At 41.2% G+C, this 15,059-nt stretch overlaps 1 protein-coding gene across 3 annotated transcripts in view; it reads left to right on the top strand.

Annotated features, from left to right (window-relative positions):
* arhgef4 (Rho guanine nucleotide exchange factor (GEF) 4) overlaps positions 1 to 15,059 on the top strand; it is a gene marked incomplete in the record, with an annotated part of 138,132 nt that overhangs the window by 73,258 nt on the left and 49,815 nt on the right. For 2 of the 3 annotated variants that reach the window (XM_042227452.1, XM_005939303.3), the window contains 1 exon segment: positions 12,788 to 12,939. In XM_042227452.1, the coding sequence (XP_042083386.1) occupies positions 12,788 to 12,939 (152 nt within the window). 3 annotated transcript variants of the gene reach the window in all.

Consider the following 15,059-nt stretch of genomic DNA (forward strand, 5'->3'; position numbering starts at 1 on the left):
AAAAAAGAGAGAGATCTCTATTGGTCCCTGGTGTTAGTGTTCCCCTGTCTCGTCAGGTTAGTCGGGTCCAGCTGTGTCTCGCCTTCACATCTGAGTAAGTGCTGCATTTGAGTCCTCCTTTCCACTCTTCACACGGCTGCTGCCCCGGACCGTGACAGGCCACCCTTAGCAGCAACAACTGCATTCAAGAGTTTGCGATAACTGGCAATGAGTCTTTTACAGTGCTGGGGAACAGTTTTGTCTTTGCAAAATCATTGTAATTCAGCCCCATTGGAGCATTTTTGAGCAAGAACTGCTTTTTCAACTGTTAGCATCTCAATCAAAGTCAGGACTTTGACTAGGCCACTCCAAAGTCTTCATTTTCTTTTTCTTAAGCCATTCAGAGGTGGACTTGCTGGCGTGTTTGGATAATTGTCCTGCTGCAGAACCCAATTACACTTCATCTCGTTTAAGTTTAGGTGGACAGCAGGGTTCCATTTACTGCAGTCATCCAGGTCATTGTAGTCTAAGAAGCTTGGAAAGAAAAGCGTCTGGACTTCTTTAAGTTGCTTGAAGACGTTTCACCTCTCATCCGAGAAGCTTCTTCAGTTCTAGGTCAAATGGTGGAGAGTCCCAGATTTAAACCCTGTGGGAGTTTCCCCAAGAGGGACAAAAGGACCCCCTGATGATCCTCTACCTAATCACATGAGCCAAGGTGTGAAAATGGGTGTGGGTCACAATCAGCCAGGTTTCGGGTGAGCTCATTGTGAAACCTGGCCCCACCCTATCATGTGATTTCCTGAGGTCAGATGGCCCAGGGTCGTCTGGGAAGGGATCTCAAAACTGGATTATAGATGGCAGACAGTTGGTGTCATAAACCACCGCTCTCGCTCTGCAGGCCTACTTGTTGTTCCTAGAGTATTTAAAAGTAGAATGGGAGGCAGAGCCTTCAGTTTTCAGGCCCCTCTTCTGTGGAACCAGCTTCCAGTTTGGATTCGGGAGACAGACACTATCTCTACTTTTAAGATTAGGCTTAAAACTTTCCTTTTTGCTAAAGCATATAGTTAGGGCTGGACCAGGTGACCCTGAATCCTCCCTTAGTTATGCTGCAATAGACATAGGCTGCCGGGGGATTCCCATGATGCATTGAGTTTTTCCTTTCCAGTCACCTTTCTCACTCACTATGTATTAACAGACCTCTCTGCATTGAATCATATCTGTTATTAACCTCTGTCTCTCTTCCACAGCATGTCTTTTATCCTGTCTTCCTTCTCTCACCCCAACCGGTCGCAGCAGATGGCCGCCCCTCCCTGAGCCTGGTTCTGCCGGAGGTTTCTTCCTGTTAAAAGGGAGTTTTTCCTTCCCACTGTTGCCAAAGTGCTTGCTCATAGGGGGTCATATGATTGTTGGTTTTTTTTCTCTGTATCTATGAAGCGCCTTGAGGCGACTTATGTTGTGATTTGGCGCTATATAAATAAAATTGAATTGAATTGAATTGTTCAAAGATGGTCGCTCACAGTGGACATAGATGGCTTCTTTCACTCCTCTTCCACTTTTTGGGATTTCCTTACCCAGATGACTGAGCATGCATCAAGACTGAGACAGGATGTTTCTAATTTTAGAGATATTGTGCAAATGCAAGGTAGCGGTTATACTTATTTGATTAATGTGCACATTGACCCCCATACACCCACACCCCGAAAAAGCTGAAACGTCTGAAATTAAATGTAAATATATGAATGATACTGCCTAAGGTAAGCACATATAATGTAAACAGGATTGTAAACAGAATTCATGTCTAAAATAAAAAGATTTGGTTCCAGCACAGAACCCTGTGGCACTCCATTATTGATTATTGGTAATGGTAGTGTGTGAGGCAGTCTGTTAGACAGTAATAAATGAAACCCCTAAAATCAGTAGCCTTAAAGTTAGGGCATGCACTGATCTCTATAATTAAATTCTATGGTCAGCAGTATTGAACACTGCACTGAGTTCTAGCCAGGGGAGAGTCCACTGTGAGAGATCATAAGAAGATTATTATTAAGATATTTTTACTCATATTTTTAAGACTATATGTGTTCTGTGATGAGCTCTGAAACCTGACTGAACTCTTCAAATTAACAATTTCTCTGAAGATGATCAGTTATCTGTTTCCAAATACTCTTCTTCCCCTTATCATGGTGGAGTTTCTCCGGGTACCCAAAGCGAGGGATAAACTCATGGAATATTTTGTCAAATGCGGTTTTCCCATATTTATTCCTTGTTGGATGCACCTGAGCAAAGCGTGTGAAGTGGTCTACAAGAACAAGAATGTACTCATACCCGTGACTTTGCTCTAGGTGTAGGTAGTCAATACAAAGCAACTTGAAAGGACTACTGGTACTGATAAGTCCATCGGAGCTCGTTGGGGAAGACTGGGATGCTTCTGTTTGATACAGACACATCGTTTGTTTGCATAGTCCTCTATACTGCATGTTGGGCCAGTAAAACTGTTCACAGGTGAGGTGTGTTACACCAACATGACCCATGTCATTATGAAGTGTTCTCAGCACCAGGGGCTTTAGCTTTTCAGGAAGCACAAGCTGTTTATGCTGTTTATGCTGCATTTCTACTATTCACCCGAAAAGCTGCTGCTTGGGGCACCTCATCCTCCTGCCCTGCTTTGCTTCCTTGCCATGCTGCAGACACCACCTCTGATGACATAGTCTCTGTGTGCTCTGTCATTCTGTCTTGGAGGTTTACTGGGTAACTTCACAGAGTGTCTGCATCTATATTCAGCTTCAGATTTAGTCTGGTAGTGCTCAGGATGGATGTTAAGATGTGATTATCAATGCAGACTGTGAATGTGGGGGCATAATACAAGTAGTCTTGAAACTTATCACAGGTGGACGGCTTTAGTGCCAAAAACTCAAGCTTACCGAAATGAAGGTGGTAATTTCTCTCAGCTGATGTTGGAGTTCTTGAGCCATATCTGATGACACGTAACTTGTTGTCCTGACGCTGGTGCAGCACTGCACCTAACCCTTCACTGGATGTGTCGGTGTGCAGTATGAATAAAAGGTTGAAGTTTAACAAGTTTAGCTAAAACATCCAAGACAGCTCAAGACATGTCCTTCAACGCACATATTAAACAAATATGTAAGACTGCGTTCTTCCATTTGTGCAACATCTCTAAAGTTAGAAATATCCTGTCTCAGAGTGACGCTGAAAAACTAGTTCATGCATTTATTACTTCCAGGCTGGACGACTGTAATTCATTATTATCAGGATGTCCTAAAAACTCCCTGAAAAGCCTTCAGCTGATCCAAAATGCTGCAGCAAGAGTCCTGACAGGGACTAGAAAGAGAGAGCAGATTTCTCCTGTTTTGGCTTCCCGTCATTGGCTTCCTGTTAAATCCAGAATTGAATTCAAAATCCTGCTCCTCACATACAAGGTCTTAAATAATCAGGCCCCATCTTATCTTAATGACCTTGTAGTACCATATCACCCTATTAGAGCGCTTCGCTCTCGCTCTGCAGGCCTACTTGTTGTTCCTAGAGTATTTAAAAGTAGAATGGGAGGCAGAGCCTTCAGTTTTCAGGCCCCTCTTCTGTGGAACCAGCTTCCAGTTTGGATTCGGGAGACAGACACTATCTCTACTTTCAAGATTAGGCTTCAAACTTTCCTTTTTGCTAAAGCATATAGTTAGGGCTGGACCAGGTGACCCTGAATCCTCCCTTAGTTATGCTGCAATAGATGTAGGCTGCCGGGGATTCCCATGATGCACTGGGTGTTTCTTCTTCACTCACTATGTGTTAATAGACCTCTCTGCTTGCTCATTAGGGGTCATATGATTGTTGGGTTTTCTCTGTATTTATTATTGTAGGGTTTACCTTACAATATAAAGCGCCTTGAGGTGACTGTTGTGATTTGGTGCTGTATAATTAAAATTGAGTTGAAATTGAATGGTCTTTAACCTTCCTGTACAAAGGCTTAGGGATAGAGTTATAGCACTTTTGAACTGGATTGGCTGCTTCTGGTCAAGATTCTCGAAGTTAACAGGAATGCCACTTTTTGGATACTGTTTGCTCTGGCACTCGTGTGCCTGGCTATTCTGCATGGTACATATTTAGGTATCAACACTTGACTGCCCTGGTTGCTGACAAGGGTGACAAAAGTCTGTTGGCCTGGTGTCTATGATTCCTAATATGAAGTTCAAAGCTGTTCTTGGTGGCAAGAAGATATCAAGATATTAGCTTGAAGATTGAAGATATCTTCAGGCGACTTGATTTTGGCATCAGGTACTGTAAGTGCTTCTCTATCCAAGACTGTGCCATTATTGTGACCTGAACCCCACTGTCCAGTAGTACCTCAGTTGGTTCACCATTAAGGTAACAGGTAAACATACACCTTTTACTAGACAGTTTCCTTTCTTCACTGTGTGTCTTAACACTTGCTGATTATCAGTTGGAGTTCTTCTCTCATGTTTTTTTTTTTTTTACAATGTTTTGGGACTCTGGCTCTTGTCTGGTCACTGGTAGTCCCTCCCCAATGACCTGCTGTTGTTTCCCGGTTCTTGGACAGGAAAACCACAGCCTGGTGTCCCTCCTGACCACACTGGAAACAGGGGTTACTAGCAATCCCTTGGGTTATACATGGCCTGCATTTTCCTTTCACGGTGGACTTTGGTGGTGGAGCAGTACTGAATGAGCTGACCTGTGTGGACTCAGAAGAGTTTCCCACTGGAGTGAGAGCCTTCTCAGTAGTTTTGGCCAATCAGTTGATTGGTGTATTGAATCTCTGAGCTAATCTGCTGAGAAGCAAACATCACACGCCGTTTTAGCCCCGTTAGCCAGTCGGTACATGTACTGATGTAGGTTTTCTCTGTCTTGTTGCTTAGCTTTGCTAAGCTCCTGAAATAGCTCTGCACTGCTCTTGTCTCTCAGGCGTGCTCTAAAGAACCATTTGAGCTCAGCTAACGTTAACCCAGGTTTGGCCATTAACATATCCTTGAATGTACCTGGTTTAATTATCTTTAAGACAGTATGGATTATCTCTAATTCTGTAAAATTCTCAGCTTCATCACTCTGTCTACACAGAGAGCTATAACTAACATCCGAATCTCAGTTACTTGACTGGTTACCATGCAGGGTCTATCTGCCTTTGCACTAACTACTGAGGGTGGTACAATAGAGTGTGTTTCTGCAACAAGCTCACAATCCTCATCTGCAGCCACCGGAGGTCATTGCAGGTCAGTGATGAAGTTGTTGACTACTAGCAGGCGAGACATGCCTTAGTCCTCCTGCCTTGCCAGCCAGTCACTGTTCAAAAAGTCCACAATGAAGTCATAGAGTTCCACCTCTGATGCATTTTCTCCTGTTAGATCATCTTTCACCTCATCCTCAATGGTGTCAAGCTTGTACAATACCCCTGTTTTAGCAGTATTAATAAGCTCATGAAGCTTTCTCTGTATTCTTCATCGTAACTCTTGTAAAGCAGCCATTCTGGTATCCCAGATGGAGCAGGCGTAGCACGTTGGTCCAGGACATTAATCTTAGTTTAGTGCTTGGTGATTAGCTACCGTCAGTAGGAGGCTCTAATCCCGGACGAGCCCCCACAATTGTTGTTGGCTGACCTGACAGGTGTCCAGGAGGGGTGCGATCCTAGATCCTGCTGCTCTGTATTAAAAGGGACAGCTATTTTTTTAAATTTACATGGTTAAAGTCTCTGCTAAGGAACCTTCTCTGCTGTAAGCTCATGGTGCTATGCAAATGACCAAGAGCAGAGTTAGCATTACAATCGAACTGTATTTGCACAGTAGTTATTAGGACCACATTAAACTCCCTAAGAAAGTAAACAGGCCCACATTTAACAGTCTAAGTCCCAGGAGTAGTAGTTCATTGTAGTCACTGAGTTAGTACACCAGTTTTTATTGCCAGACGCACAGACAGCCCGGCCTACTCTCACCAGAGTCACTAGTTTTGTCATGACATTATACTGTGTAGCCTTCTAACCTATTTGCAGAGGTAGAGTAACGCTTAATAAAAACCAGTCATTTTACCATTTGCCAGAATAGAAGACTAGAGCCAAGTCTCTGTACTGAGGATACAGGTGTTCCTGACAATTTTACACATGCTGTCCATAGTCTCAGATCATCCACTGAAGGGATGAGGCGTTGGTGAGAAAAGTAGTTTTGATACAGGCCACAGTTCCACTGTTACTGGTTGTTACTGACCCTATACCCAACATTTTGTATAGGCTGTGATGGAGGTAGATGATATGTTGTGATAAAGAAAATATTGTGGTCATTTTATCAGCCAGCACCAGTTTCAGATCTAATGTTTACAGTTATTTTAGGTTTGAGATTTTGTAATAGTAATGATGGATTATTTTCTACTTCCCTTAAAAGGCTGTCATGCCTCCCTATGGCCTCGTTTCAGGCTGTAAGGCCACAGAGAGGGCTGACTGCAGCTACAATGTAGGTCACATGATTATTGAAGGTAGCTGAGGGGGATGTCGTTACAAACTTGCATATTTCCATGCACAGATGTGGAGGTTACCGAGGACACCAAAGCCTGTAATATCCACTAGTGTCTGTACAATTAATCAGTGAATTGCTTATTACGTTATTATTACAGTATTACATAGCTTAATTATTTATTATTGCAGCTGTAATTATCTGTAAATATCAGCATCATGACTATTTAACAGGTTAAAAACATATACTTAGACACTATTTCAACAACCATCAAGTTAACCACCAGCTAAAACAGCAAACAATTAAAGAGAAAGTAAAAGATTCTGCAAAAAGATGTAAAAACGAGACGGAGCCCCCGTTCACTCGACGCACATGGACATGCTGCCGGGCGCTGAAAGCAGTCATCTCACAGATTCTGTCACAAATATATGGCACTTTGTTCCAAACAATTCAAGTGATTAATAAGGTCAGTAAACACTGCTGTAGGAGAGAACCACGAAACGTTGGCACTGTGCATAACATTACTGGTGATCCTCGCCATGTATGAGTTCCAAATAAATTACCAATCAAAGTGATATCAAAGTGATCCCTGCTCAAGAAGTCTGCTGCTTAGCATATCATTTTTAATACTCTGGTTCAAGAGTTTTGCATTGTGAAAGAGCAGTGTTGGGTAAGTTACTTTAAAATAGTAACTTAGTTACATTACTAGTTACTTCTATCAAAAGTAACTCAGTTACTTCAAGTTACTCGTTACTTTCAAAGTAACTAGTTACTAGGGACGAGGCTAACCAGAACGCCGTTTACTCGAGTGTGACATTATCTCCAGGTCTGTGTTCCAATTTCCGAGGTAAGTCGAACGCAGCACACGAAGTAACGAATAGCGAGCCTATCTAAATCCCAGTAACGATTAACGCGTTCCTGATTTTGGCATAATGACTAGTTACCGTGCTCGTTACCACAATAATAACGTAGTTACTGTAACGTGTTACTTAATAACGCGTTAGTCCCAACACTGTGAAAGAGACACTCCAAATGCAATAACAGTAAGGGTGCAACCTGCAGCATTTAGTTACTTACATAGTTATGATAGGTAGGTGAGAACAAACAGTCAATAGTGTTCAACCTGGTCTTAATGAGCAACGATACAAACAGATACATGTTTTATATATTTTCTTTATTGTTTCTTGTTATTGTTCAGTCAAAGCATCACCATCATCATCATCATATGACCCCTCATTGTGAATGTAGGGAATAAACCACGCAGGAACCATCTGAACCCTGACAAACAACAAATAGAAAAACACTTTAATAACACAATTTGTTAAATATGATACATGTGTTAACATTAGTTTTACTACAGTTTACTTGTATTTTAACAAATGTAAACTGTATTCTAGGAATCACTGACAGAAAGTTGTAATAAAAATAATTATCTTTGTGTTTTCCCAAACTTTAGCTTTTCTCATTTTCGTGCTTGTTGTTCAGCTGCCATACTTCATGTGCATGGTGTCACCTCTTAACCATGTAAAATAACACACAAGCAGAGTATGTTACTAAAACTGGACATTGCAAACTTCATGACAGCATAATTTCTAACAGAGTGTAACTTCAGAATATGCAGAAGTCATTTCTACTTCATGGAATAATCTGACAAGCCAGACATGTCTGTTTGATTAGAACAGTTTCTCTGACTGCCCCAAATAAACCAAAGAGTTCATGAAAACTCTGAAATCCAAACATCAGTCTTTTTTTTATCCTGGTGTAACTCTGAGAGCATGTGATGCTTTCGACAGAAGCAACAAAAACTAACAACCAAATAGGAAAACCTTAAACTTAAAAAGGAATTCAACCCTGTACCAAAATTCCAAGGACAACACTCCAGCTCCCACAAGACTCAGCCCACACAGCTGATAAGTTACACACCCATGCACATCCATCAAGCTAACGCTGCTCTAAGACACTTTAAATATATCGTAGATTGTTGGATTGAATGATGAACTGTTGACTGGAAATAGTTTTGGTGCAGGGTGCAGTGGGAAACGTCTGAAAGGTCAAACTGAAAGTTTTATGATTTATTTTACATTTTCAAAACATTACTTTTAGTTTTTATATTTCAATGGATGATGAGGTTTGGAACAAAAGAAATGAACGTGTTTATAGTGGAAACTAGATAAAAAAGGAGGGGGGGCTCTGTTAGCTAACAGTCAGCTGGCTGACCTCTGGCTGACCTCTGGCTAACCTCTGGCTAACCTCTGGTTTTCTGTATATACCCATTTATTGCACACAAGCCATCTGTTCCTCATTTTGATCTATATTTGGGGTAGAGTCATCTGTCTTCTTATTATTCAGTAAAAGTAACTGAAATGTTATTTATAGAGCACCTTTCAATAAATATTACAAACTTTTTAAAAACCAAACTGCTTAAACATAATGCAAGTTTTTAGCTTTTACCTCTGAGTCCACAGTTTTTAAGCTGTGTGGGAGAGAGTGATGGTATCCACAGCAACAATGAGCTCATTAAGTATCACAAACAAATCAATATTGCATAATATTACCACTATACATTTTTAATGCATAGTGGTAATATGACATTGCTCGACTTTGTGTGTTGTAATGCTTCAAAGCTGGAAGCACAGTTTGGATCCAAACAGTTTTAAGTGTAAGAAAGTCTTGATGCTATAGCAGTTTTAAAATGGTGATAAAGTGGGTGAGGAGGGAACAATCGGGTAGGTCAGGGGTCAGTGCACAGGTAGGTGACAAAGGTCAACTGGAAAGTAGCAGATCACTGAGACATGCACATCCCGAGCTAAAAGGTTTATTTACAGAGGAAAAGAAATGAAACAATACTGGGTCAGCAAAGCCAGCTGACTCGAGCATCTATGGAGAGGTGGTGGCTGAGCCAGCGCAGACCAGCAGGGGGGCTAGATCCAGCTAAGACTGGTTTAGGTGGTGAGATGACACATTGGTGAAGAAGATGGTGGTCTGGACTGTGGACCGCCTGAAGAGCCGGTCGGTGAGCTGAAACAGACAAGATGACCTCCAATGAACACTTTTACTACTAAATAGTACAGATAGTAAGAGAGATCGTTTCAATCCAGGTCTGCTGAAGTGAAAGAAGCACTCTGATCTCTTTCTTCTTCTCATTCAATGATAATCTTTGGGGTAAAGAGGTGATCAGACAATCATTTCCTTGGAATCTTTAAATCAATGACCATAAAATATTTAATGGCCATAATGAAAATAAAATAGGAATTCCCAAAATACGGCCACACTATTTTTGGTACAGCAGTTCAGTACTCTACCTTTTTCACTATAAGGCTAGCTAGTCACGCTAGCTCAGCTAAACTCACCAAGAAACAGTTCCAGCAGTTATTCCTGACATACACTTTCCCAAATCTCCTCTCTCTCTCTCTCTCTCTATCTCTCTCTCTCTCTCTCTCGTCTCTCTCTAATCTTATATATATATATAATATATTATATATACTATATATATTATATATATATATATAGTATATAGATATAAAGGTACATGAAAATGCTTTCTTAATCACTTATTTACACTTTATAAATGATCTGTTTTATATATGATCTGCTTTTTAATCCAGAATAAACAATTATTTTCCAGATTTTCACTACGGCCGTCTTCCTCTCCTTGTCCACCACTACTATGTCTGGTTTGTTAGCCATCCCACAGGATCTTAGCTCGGTCATTCATACCCCAGGACGTATCTGAGCTTGTGACTTCCAGGCCATGCTCTGCACAAATGTTCCTGTATATTATGCCAGCAACCTGGTTATAGCATTCTATGCACTGCCTGCTAGCATCCTGCATCTACTGTTATGTACAGTAGAGGCATCAGAGGTATCCTTATATGGATAAGTGGCAGAGAATGGATGGATGGATGGTGAGTGTATGACTTTAAAAAAGCCTTTCCTACCAGTTTACTTAGCATTGCAAAAGGATATTTTATCCCTCCTTTCTCTCCCTCCATGCTTCTGTTACTCAGACTGCAGGAGCTCTGTGCACATAAACAAAGGCCAGCTAATACCTGGAGCTCTCTTATCTCTCTACTGCATCACCAGTCAGGGTGTCCTACACTGCCCCCATCAGAGCAACACCTGCAACGTCTCTTCTTGATGCTGGCAGTGATAGTGGTGTTGCATTATATAGCGTTACATAATGTGTATGATGCTGGTGTAATCCTAATAGAGAAGTAGCTTGGTGTGCTTTGCCTTGTACCATAGATACGTGTGTGTCAGTGTCAGTGAGGAACAAAGGCACCAAAGAAAATCGAATTCATTTTAATAACTAAATTCTGTAATGACTTTGAATGAGGAGTGTGTGTGTGTGTGTGTGTGTGTGTGTGTGTGTGTGTGGGGGTAGAGGAGGGGAGAGGATCTTTCTTTATGGACATCTCTCTGTCTCCACAGTGACTTGTCACCAAGGAGACAGAGCTGTTGGCAAGGCAACCAAGGGTGACGCCTATGATGAGGTGTGACAGCATAAGTATTTTTAGCCCGTCAGCTAGGTGTTCACAAATGTGAGTTCAGACACTTCAAAGGATGGATGGGAGGTAGGATGATGAGAAAGAAAGCTGGTTTAAATAAGAGCTAAATGCTGTGTCATGGTCAGTGGTTCTCATGTAGTGCTGATGTCACAGACCAGAATGACCACCAATCGTTATAGCAGGCCGTGGTTAAACATGACTAACTGGACCGATGAAGTATTATTCTCACAGTACAGTAGTGAGGCCACAGTGCGTGAGTATCAGCAGGTATATATTCACTCGTTTCATTTCACTTTCTTTAATAATACTCTGAAGATTTAGATGAACAAAATGCAGTTTAAAAAAGTCACGTGATGTTAACACTTGATATTTATTTAAACCCCAGATATAATTAAGACATCAGGAAGGGGGCTAAATACCTTCCCGCAGCACTGCAGATATGGATCAGACGTGTTTTGATTTTATTTTTAAAGCTGATGTGGTACTTTATTTACTTTATTTAGTTTATTTAGTTTATCTAGTTTATTTAGTTTATCTAGTTTAACCCTTTTTCAATTATTCAAACTATCACAAAAAATTACAAAAGCAATCAAATCTGTGCATGAATGTTTAAAATCCCAAATTCTTTAGTTTCCAGTGATAGAGAATGAAAAGAGACTTTTGCTGTTATTAAACTGCTGTTCTTGGCTTATGTACATCAGAGTCCTGACACAGATGTAACGCTGTGTGGATTTAAGTTTTTGGAACATCTTAGTGCCGTGCTGTGCCAGTGCAGAACATTCAGTCAGCGGGCTGGTTGGGAGCAGTAAGTAGATTTACATTCGTTTTTAACAGAAGCAGTAACTCAGTGGAACATAAGGACAGTAAAATGAAAAATCGGTTTGAGGGGATCATGTTTGCTGCCCCAGGATGCAACAGTGATGTTTTATGTTAAGGAATCAAGTTTTGAAAAAAGGAACTCTGAGAAAGAGACGGCAGACTTTTTGGAGACCTGATTTTGACTGACTGGTTTCCTTCATATTAAGTGAGGAATAGAGGTGAAGCCCAAATGTAAGTGAAGAAGAGTGTGAGGTTGTCAGGGTTGCCGACTGCATTTCAGTAAGTAATGCAGGTATGTTTGTGCTGTGATGTAGTAACCTGTTACGTTGTGAACTTTTTGGCAAAAGAGAGAATGATTAGCGGATGAAATATCCCTGATTGCATCTTGTGAACAACTTTGCCAGCTGATTGTGCAGCCGGCAGCCGGCGTGTGTTGGACTTACTGAGTATTCTGTCTCGTGCGTGCGTGGCTCTACACGAATTGACAGACAGCTAAACATATGCAGTAGGCAATGAAAGCGTTGAATGATGACTCAGACATGGAAGCAAAGTAAAGGATTGTTTACTGGTTTGTCTTCACTGGTGGACATTCTTCTTTTCCAGAATCTGTGAAAGGACACAGCTTGTCCTTCTCACAGGTGGATGTTGAAGGATTAAACAGAGAGACTAATGGTACACCTCATTGTGCAATTCCTAATACTAAAATGGTTCCTGTATTACCCTGCTCATGTGACCCTAAACATCCAACAGGAAGGAATGCGAGTAAAGCCACAGCACATTCACCTGACCGCAGTTTCCATGCAAACCACTAGGAGGTGCTAAAATACTTAACTCTCACATAACATTACACTGGGCTGCTTAACCTATGAAATGTCTGCCTGTCATCTGTGCATTATTTTATATTTTAGTGTTTAGAAAACTGGCATAAAAATACAAAGATATACTTGATTATAAATCTAATGTAATCAAATTACAAACACATGTGAAGATATCTGTTTCCTTTTCTTTCTTTTCCTGACTCAGCTGCAGTCGCTCCTGATGGCACATTTGAAAAGTCAGCGTTTGGGGATGACCTGAGCAGTGAAGAGGACCTCCTCTATGATGAATTTCGAGGATCTGGACATCGTTATGGACACCCAGGAGGAGGCGGAGGAGAGCAACTTGCCATCAATGAGGTAAGCAACATGGAACTTTAATCTCTAGCACCATCTTGTGACCACCAAGGTCAGAAGAATTATATATCTACTCTCAATTGATCTGTGTGAAAGATAGATGTCCTTGACCAAATGTAGGGTGGGGTTGATACCAAACTAAAAACAAAAAGAGTTCATCCTCGGCCGAGGACTACAGTTTGACATAAACCTGACCCTGGAGTAGTAAGAGTCATGTCAGCAGGGGGATCGCCTGCCAAGTCAGAGAGTGTTAGGAAAAAGAAAACACTTACGTTTCTTTTCATTTATTGAATGTTAGGGTCCATAAAAGTTATGAACTCAACCAACTTGGAGGGAAAACAGATGTAAAAAGATATTTGACATAAAAGCTTACATGAGTCCTGATTTTGAGTTGTGCATACACATCCACAAATAAAGTTTTTCACTATTTCACTCCAGAAATTCTACATGCAGCTGTGAGTGATTGCTTTGACAACTGTGATACAAAACCAGGGTGTAAGTGAACCGGATACTATATTTATCTAATCTGTTGTCTGTTATATTTATCTTATCGCCTCTGTCAGTGCGCCCCAGGGCAGCTGTGGCTACAATGTAGCTGCCATCACCAGTGTGTGAATGGGTGAATGACTGTATGTAGTGTAAGGCACTTTGGGGTCCATAGGGACTAAGTAAAGCGTTATACAAATACAGGCCATTTAATACAGCTTTTCACTCAGCCAACCAAGCAAAAAGCCAAAATCTACTAATTGATGAAAAATCCACACACGCGTCTTCATATAATTTATGTGTGCAGCACAAAGAAGCAAAATAATAACCCCCCCCCCCCAAAAAAAGGCAAACCCCTATGTGCAAGCACTTGGTGACATTGGGAAGGAAAAACTCCCTTTCAACAGGAAGAAGTCTCTGGCAGATTCAGGCTCAGGGAGGGGCGGGGCCATCTGCTGCAACTAGCTATTGATAAGGGGAGGGCAGGAAGTGAGGAGGGGAGAAAGAGAGCCAGAGATAAAGAAAAAAAAACTTGAAAAATGCAATTTCGTGTGTGATGACAGAGTGAAGGTGTGTAAAGAAGAAACAAGGCCAGCAGCCTTGGCCTGTTGTAGCCTCACTAAGCTCTCTAAACTCTGTAAACTGTTTCTTCCTGGTTATAGGTTTAATCCCATACATTATACGAGGTTCTTTTGTTGTATATCACAGTCCCTGTTGATTGTTTATTAAACCCTTTTGTGTTCCCATTCTATTCCATGTTTATTTTTCATATTCTGTCTCTCCATCAAGGACACATGTGATCAGTTTGTCATTTTGCTACTTCCTGTTTTATTTTGGTGGTCTTTAGTCTGAGTGTGTATACATCATCTCAATCTTCTCTTGCTCTTTGTTGCATTCGTCCTTCTAGCTGTGTCCCTCTTAGTCATTTTGGGTGTTGTTAATTTCGGTTCTTTTGGATTCTTCAGGGCCAAGAAAGACACAAGGCTCAAAGTGGTCAAACTCAAAAAATGATCTTTAATTTACATTCCCAGGAACGGAGACCTGAACACACGAACACACAAGCTCAGGTCTGAAGCACAAACAGAAGCCTAGTTATTTATATACTTGCTCTCACGTCACACCACACTTTAAGTTTCGATCAAGCAGCCTAGTTGGTTTCACTTTCACTTCATTCTAGCTGCAAAAGCACGCTTCTGCAAAAGCATGCAGTTTCCTGTCAGCACTTTTTGGCACAGAGTGTACTCAGAGTTAGGCCTTTCTCATATGAAGCAATATAATCAGCATATAAACATTTAAGATGATAAATTTAAACCTCAACACTGTGCTCCTAACTGCTATATTTGTCCTCCTAAACCTGCATGTTGGGTCCAGTTTTTGTTGCACAGCAGTCCTACTAATTTGTTTAATATGTGCATTCAAGGACATATCCTGATCCAAGGTTCCTCACAGCGTTACTGGAGGCCAAGGTAATGCCATCTAGAGTAAGAATCTGGTTAGGCATCATGTTTATAAGATTATTAGGGCTGAGTACAATAACCTCAGCTTGATCTGAATTAAGAAGCAGAAAGTTAGCGGCCATCCAGGTCTTTATGTCTTTAAGACATTCCTGCAGTTTAACTCATTGGTGTGTGTTATCT

Source organism: Haplochromis burtoni, unplaced genomic scaffold, assembly GCF_018398535.1.
Source record: "Haplochromis burtoni strain Fernald_Lab_line unplaced genomic scaffold, NCSU_Asbu1 Contig_261, whole genome shotgun sequence".
NCBI lineage: Eukaryota > Metazoa > Chordata > Actinopteri > Cichliformes > Cichlidae > Haplochromis > Haplochromis burtoni.